Raw genomic sequence first — 7,734 nt, 5'->3', positions numbered from 1 at the left:
GGGGGGGGTGCTCCTCCGAGACAGAGCACACTCAGCACGAGGGGAGCCCCTGCTCAAAGGAGCATCTGGGCATTGATTCCACAAGTGTCTATTTCACACCGGCCTTGGGCATGACCGGTCCACGCCGGGAACTAACCGCCCAGAAGGTGGCAGCTGCGCGATCACACAATTACAGCGGGCTCTCTAGCCCTCCTGGTCCAGCGGAACCAAGGGAGGACTTCTTTGCAGCCAAGTCACCAAACTGAGTATTGTTTCAGACCCCGCAATGATGTTGCCCAGTCATTCATCCTGTGGGGCAGGATGGCTAAGTAACATTCAGAAGTTAATTCAAAGTTGCCCTTTAAGTGGACTGAGGGCCCGGTGGTGGACTGAATCCAAAGGTGTGAAATACTACCCAAGGGCACGAGAGCCCACAGAGCAACTCAAGCCTCACCTGGGCTAGTCTCCACTACCCTGAAAACACCATCAGTGGAAACTTGCTGAAGAACCAGTATTTTACAATTCCAAAGTACCCGAGTCTCGATAAGGCAGCCAGTCCCCAGGGCATCAGAAGGTTTTGTTTCAGAATGGATCATATCTTAATCTATTTCCCACTTTTAATATATTATGAAGAAACAATTAGGGAGGATTAATTATTCTATTCCTCTTTACCATAAGAAGTGACCTTTACCCTAACAAAAAATATAAGAATTTATCAGGAAGACAGTACTTAGACAAAAGTCTGTCTTCCTTAGTAAGAGACTTGGAACCAGAGGAATGTGGACAAAATGCAGTTGGACCAGCTTTAAAAGAGGGAAAACAATGATAACATCTGCCCCACAGGTTGACGTGAAGATAAAACGAGATCACGTCTAAGAGACTAGTCCGGACTCCAGAACACACGATACTGATTCATATGAGATAATTCTGCTACACCTTAAGCACGATGTTTGTTGCTACAGTAAATACTACCAGATGAGCACGAATCTGCCTTGGCGGAACCAAGCGTAGGCTTTAAGCCTCTGGTTCATAGTGATTAAAGACCGCGTCTCTGGCCAGCTCTGTTAAAAACAAGACTGAGTTTGGACGCACACATGGGAACAGCGACCCCAGGGCCCAGGGTGAGGAGGCCAGCATTTGTAGAGACACAATGTTTCCATCAGCAGGTTAAGCCGACTTCCCAGTGTGGCTGATGCCATGACCCTGGGTCGCTCTGAGCCGCCTGCAGAGCTGGTCTGGGAACCCAGCAAATCCTCCGGGGGCTGAATGTTCTGGCAGGTGTTCTGAACAGGCCCAACTTGTTGACCAGGAATCCAACCCATCCCAGTGCCAACTAAGAGAGACAGGCACCGACCCCTCTGTTGGACACAGTCTGTAAGACAGTGGCTTCTGAGGTCCCAAGGGCCTCTGTGGGAAAGATTTTTTAAAAGGAGCAGAGAAAAGGGACATTTGCTGGTGTTTTCCCCGCCGATTAGAGCAGACAAGACTCTGAGCTAACTGGGGGAAAGACCATGGAGGACACTCCCCGGAGGGGAAAGGCGGAGGCCAGTGGTCCCCTCCCGCTCCTAGAGGCAGCCGTGCTGACACGAAGCAGCAGAGCTGTCCCAGAGCAGCAAGAGGGCTGGGCTGCCACACTGCTATCTGCCAGAGCAGCTGGGCTCAGCTTCTCTGATAGGGACACGCTCCCTCACCAGCCGGCACAGACCTCTGCCCTGAGGCCCCCCGCTGCGTCCTCACCACTCGGCCTGCCCTGACCCCTCCCCCAGGACGCCAGGATGCGGCATCTGTCACCGCGGGGGCCTCCAGGACTTTCCAACTGGTCAGGGCTGGTGGTGAAACGTTTTAAGGACCCCCTGACAGAGGGGGGCCAATCCCAGAGGGAGTTTATCGACCTGCATCATCTCAGGGGGTGGAGGCCGAGCAGGTAGGCGGGCAGCCTCTCTTCCAAAGCCCAGGGCCCAGCTGCCTCAACCATCGGCCCCCGTTCTTATTCCCATCAGCGTCCGCTGCAAGGTAAACACTAACCCCAAGAGACACTCGGTTTAAACAACTGGGAGTGGCGTTTGCCATCTCTAACTAGAGCAAAAGCGAGGGAGCACAGAGCTCCCCACAGTGCGACTCAGGGTGGAGACTGTGAAAACCACTCACAGCCCAGGGAAGGGCAGCCATTCTGCCTTGGCCCACCCACTCAGCACCGCCCCGCCCATTTGAGGACCGCAGGGTCTCCCTTCCATCAACCTCCAGCGAGGACAACCTCCCCACTTAACCAGGAAAGCCCCCAACGTCTGAGACTCAAACATCACAAACTTAGCTCCCAATTCTTTGTCCTCTTTTTGTATATGGACCAAATAATGCACCACATACCACGAAGTTGTTAGAAATTAAACCACGAGTGTGCACTTGTACTGCCAATTAAGTCAGAATGGAGAATTAATGATAATGCCTGACAACCCCACCTCCCCGTCTGACACACATGCACATACACACATACTCTCTCCTGTAGAGGAAATCTTTAAGAAGGACATGGCCAGACCTGTAAGAACTCTTTTTTTGTTTGTTTGTTTGTTTTGCGGTACGCGGGCCTCTCACTGTTGTGGCCTCTCCTGTCACGGAACACAGGCTCCGGACGCGCAGGCTCAGCGGCCATGGCTCACGGGCCCAGCCGCTCCGCGGCATGTGGGATCTTCCCACATGTGGGACCGGGGCACGAACCCGTGTCCCCTGCATCGGCAGGCGGACTCTCAACCACTGCGCCACCAGGGAAGCCCTGTAGGAACTCTTAACTGCCCATTACAATAGCCGGTTTATATAGCTGCCCTGAAGCTATGATTTTAAACCAGGTCTTTAAAGTCCATAACTCTGCTTTTGTTTTTGTTTTTTAATGTGCAGCTACCTGGATTATACACACCTTGTTGAAAATGTAGGAGGAATTTTGTATCTTTACTAGGGTTGGGTGATGACTGAAACACAAAGGGAGACATAATCCTATAAGCCACAGCACACCATACATGTCCCCTAGGAGACAACAGGCCTGTGAAACAGGTAACATGTCCATGGAACAGAAAATGTTCACTTTTCACTAGGCCAACTGGTTACCACAAATAATTTCTTTCCCTGAACAACGCAAACAAGCAGGGTTTTCCCTGTTTCGTACAAGAGGAGGGAAGCAGGAGACCAGCTATCTTACCGTGTGCAGGTCCCAACGCCTGCTTCTAAGAGCAAGACAACTCCTTGATGGAAAATGTACAAAGTAACTGAGCTGGCAAGAAATCAGAAGGAAACACCCAGACCCCTTTCTCTCTGTTACACAGGTATGACACCTTCTGAAGCTCATACTCAAACAGGAAACGAGAACAAAAGTTACTATATATCCATTATTTTGATCTTATCTGATTAGGTGGTTTTCTGTAACTGCTGGGTTGGATTTTAAAGGAATGCCTGTACAACAGGAAATCAACTCCAGTACAAAAAATAAAGTCATGTGGAATTTTTGAAAACTGCCATACGGTAGAATCCGTATCCTAGTTGTTATAATGAAAATAGAACGTCTGCTTCTTAATTTTAAAAAAAGATATATAAGTCTCAGTTCTGTTAGCCCACTGTGCCTGATGTTAAAATGGCACGTGAAGTTGGTCATGGAGAAAGTGGCCGCACGGGAGCTGCACACAAAGGGGGAGAGGGGACATGAACCCCCCCCCAGGGCACATCCGGGTAGCACCTGGGGGAGACTTACCTGGGTGTGCCCGAGGGTTTCCAGTACCGGCAGAAGAGGTACTGTCCATCGGCGTTGACCAGGTGAGGGAGGTCCTGGTACGGAACACTCTGCGGGGTCCGCCTGGGAGAACTTTCCTCCGGCATTCTGAAAGGATCTTCAGGTCCTGGGAAGGAAGGAGGACACATTCCAAAGTCAGGGATATGGCAAAACACATAGAGATCAGGAGGGAAACCTTGTTCAGAGTCAGTAACAATTTTTTAAAGCAGGTTAAAAACAAAAAACCTCCATTTCAAAGATTTTAAAAATACATATATATTCCTTAAGACTGAAAAATCCCATTCGTTAAGAAAAATGCTCACTTTATTTTTTTAAGTGCCTCATTACAGCTTTTTCCCCCTTCCCATCTGTGTTTATTTTAAATCATTTCAGGAAACTTCATCTTAAAGACTACTTTAGCTGTAATCAAGTGGAAATTATAGTCAGCTCTATGGGTATAAAGACCCAGCTGCAAAAGACCCATCTATCTTAAAATCCCCCAGGAAGTTTCAAAGGGGCACGATAATGAGGTGGATGATATTGCGATTAACTCCTCCTGTCTGAAATTCCAAGGATGCCGTGACAAACCTGTTTCCATCACGTCCTGGCTTTTGCGGTCCACAACCACACAGCCTTGACAGTTAGAGCCAGGCAAACACGGGCTGTTCCCTCATCTCGGCGGTCACAGGTTCCCACCTCGAGCCCTGGCTCACATATGCCGCCTGGGCTTGAAGGGTGCGGCGCCCTCTCAGCCCTCCGGGGCCGCCCTCCCTCCGCGGGGCGGGCAGCGGGCGCCTGCGAACCTCCACTACTAGTTCACCATCACTTTTCCTAAACAAACCACTGAGGCGGCGTGAAGGGGGGCCGGGAGCCCGGCGCCCACTGCCCGGGAAGCCAGGGAACCAGCTCCGCGCTCCCAGGCCCCCCGCACACGCACACATGCGGGTCCCCGAGGAAAGTCACCCGGGCTCCCGACAAACTTTGTTCCCCTCCTGTCTCCACCAGCGCAGGCAGCACAGCCCCGAGCTGTCTCTGGAGGTGCTGCCAGCTGCTCTGCTCGCGGACGGGCACGGGGACACGGAGTTGACGGTTCCAAGTTGGTTCGGGGCTGCTGCTGGGGAGCGGGGCGCGCGCGCACCAATGCACACACAGACACGCGCGCACACGCGCGCAGGGGCGCGGGAGCCCACGCCGAGCCCGGACGCGGGAACGCGGGGACCCGGGGCTGCCCCACCCGGGGACGGCGCGGCAGCCGGGGGCGGGTACGGGAGGCAGTTACCGGGGCCACGAGCGCCGCTGTCGCTTCCCCGAGCGCGGTCCTCGTCTGTGGCGGGCCAGGGCCGGAGAGCTGCGCGCTGCCGGCTCCGCAGAGACAGGGCGCGGCGTCCGCGCCGCCACTTATCCCGGCTCTCGGCGGGGGCGGCCGGAGGGGGTGGGAACGCGAGAGGCGGCGCCGGGCCCACGTGTGCGGCTGGCGGACCCGCCACGCGCTCCTCCCCGCCGGCCGCGCCCCGGGGTGGCCGCGCCGGGGACTGTCACTCCCCGAACGGGGTCGGCTCTCGGGAGCCTCCGAGCGGGAGGACACGCCACACCCACGCGCGCACACACCACGCACGCACAGCCACCCGCACAGAGACACATGCAGGGACACACATGCACACAGACCTCCCCACAGATACACACACGTGGGCACCACGCATGCAAACAACAAACTGCACGGACACACACTCAATACACAAAGACAGACACACGCGATCCACAGAGACACACAAACCCACATAACACATAAACAGGAACAGAGAGGCACTCAGACACAGACACCCCATGCAGAGAGACACACACACACACACACACACACACACACAAAGCTGGGGTTTGGGGAGGATGTGCACAACCCCCAAGAGGCAGGGGAGAGGCAGACAAGGGCGGGCCTTGCCCCGGAAGCCCTCCCTGGGCTCCTAACAAAACCCCTGGAACGGGGATTCTGAGCAGCTTCCAGTGCAGCTGGCAGTGTAGCCCGGGCACAGTCTAGACCACCTGGGCTCCACATTAGCACCTCCAATTTGCCTGTGAGGCTTCGTCTCCTCACCTGCAACCCACGACTGACAGTATCTCTGTCCCTGAGTGACAGGTGCCCCTGCTCACACTGACCTCGGAAGGCCTTTGCGTCCTTCCTTCTTTCACAAACAACTTTACACCATAGCAGTGTTGAAAAGAACCACTGTCCTCCAGAAACTCCCATCTCAGGGTCACACGTCTTGAGTGCGGGGACCCAGGCTGCTGAAGGCCTGTGCTCCAAATTAAGAAATACAACGAGAGAAGCCGTTGAGAAGCCGCTTGGGTGTAAGCGCTGCGGAGAGGGGTGGCTAAGTGACAGGACCCAGGCACGCCAAGTCCGGAGCAGCCATCTCAGAGCAGAGAGCCCGGAGGTGGAGGCTGTCACACTGCAAGCACCTGGATTAGAATTTATTCAAGGAGTGGCCACTGGGGTCCAATGGACACTGTGGGGGACCCAAAGCCCACCAAGTCCCCTGTATGCAGTTGTTTCACATTTTCCCAGCTCCAGCATCTCATGATTTTGAATACACACTGTGAAAGTTTGGGGGACAGTCTTCAGCAGAACCCCAGTGGGAGTGATGGTTAAGAGCTTGAAGAGTCGCTCCTAGTTTGGTTACCAACGTAAACGAGAGCACGGGGGTTGCTCAGCACCCACACTGGGAGTTAAGAGAGTGGGATTGTGCTGTTCCGTATCTGGCTTTTTTTTTTAATTAAACTTTTTATTTTGAGAAAATTGTAGGCTCGATTATTCAATTATATAAACGTAGATTCAATTCAGAAATAATACAGAGAGATACTGTGTACCCTTTAATCCAGAGATAACATCTTGCAAAACTACAGGGCCATGTCACAACTGGGATATGGATGTTGACATAACCTTCCAACTCCACAAAGATCCCTCATGTTGCCCTCTTAGTCACACCCTCTGCTCTCCCATCCGCACTCTCCCCATGCGCCCTGGTAGCCACTAAGACGTTCTCCATCTCTAAACTTTTCTAATTTAAGAAGTTTTATAAATTGAATCGCACAGTATGTAGCCTTTTAGGATTCGCTTTCTTCTTTCAGCATTTCCAGGTTGTCATGTAGCATCCCATGGTATGGACGTGCCACATGGTTTAACCAGGTCACCAGGTGAAGGACGTCTGGATTGTTTCCAGTGTCTGGCTACTAGGAATAAAACTTCTGTAAACATTCATCTGCAGGTTTTGCACGTCTCTGGGATAAATGCCCTGGAGTACAATTGCTGGGCCCTATGGAAACTGCATGTTCAGTTTCTTAAGAGATTGCCAAAACGTATTTCAGAGTGGTTGTCCCATTTCATATTCCCACCAGAAATGTATGAGAGATCCAGTTTCTCATCAACCTTGTCCGCATTTACCGTTCACTGTTTCTTTGTTTTTGTTTTGCCATTCTGTTAGATATATAGTGGTATCTCACTGCGATTTTAATTTTCATTTGTCTAATGGCTCATATTGAGTATCATTTATGTACTTATTTGCCATCTGTATATCTAATTTACTGGATGCCTCTTCATGGCTTTTGACCATTTTCTAATTGGATTTTTTTTTAGTTTCTATTTGTTTTAGTTTTTACTGTTGAGTCCTGAGAGTTCTATATTTTAGATATTAATCATTTGTTGGATATGATTTGCGTATTTTTTCCCATTTGTAGCTTGTCTTTTCATCTTGTTAATGTGGTCTTTTGCAAAGCAGAAGTTTTTAATTTTTATGATACAATTTATCAATTTTTCACCTTACAGAGTTTGCTTTTGGTGTCAAGTCTAAAAACTCTTTACCTCGTACTACATCTGAAGATTTTCTCCTATGTTTTTCTCTTTATGTTTTACATTTCAGCCTCTGATCTAGTCTAAGTTAACTGTTGTATAAGGTGTGAGACTTAGATCAGTTTTGTTTTTTGTGTTTTTTGTCTGTTGATGTCCAATTGCT

At 51.2% G+C, this 7,734-nt stretch overlaps 1 protein-coding gene across 2 annotated transcripts in view; it reads right to left on the bottom strand.

Moving 5' to 3' along the window:
- MGLL (monoglyceride lipase) overlaps positions 1-5,215 on the bottom strand; it is a 102,373-nt gene extending 97,158 nt beyond the window's left edge. The window contains exons 1-2 of one of the 2 annotated variants that reach the window (XM_024763436.1): positions 5,010-5,215; positions 3,713-3,857 (exon numbers count right to left, since the gene is read on the bottom strand). In XM_024763436.1, the coding sequence (XP_024619204.1) occupies positions 3,713-3,837 (125 nt within the window). In that variant the 5' untranslated portion in view covers positions 3,838-3,857; positions 5,010-5,215. Of the gene's footprint in view, positions 1-3,712; positions 3,858-4,318; positions 4,475-5,009 lie in introns of those variants that run through there. The other variant, XM_024763435.1, reaches the window with a different exon arrangement.
- Between the last annotated feature and the right edge of the window lie 2,519 nt (positions 5,216-7,734).

This window comes from Neophocaena asiaeorientalis, unplaced genomic scaffold (genome assembly GCF_003031525.2).
Source record: "Neophocaena asiaeorientalis asiaeorientalis breed wild unplaced genomic scaffold, Neophocaena_asiaeorientalis_V1.1 scaffold433, whole genome shotgun sequence".
Classification (NCBI taxonomy): Eukaryota; Metazoa; Chordata; class Mammalia; order Artiodactyla; family Phocoenidae; genus Neophocaena; species Neophocaena asiaeorientalis.
Note: the sequence above shows the minus strand (reverse complement) of the source record. Positions and strands in the feature narration are given on the sequence as shown.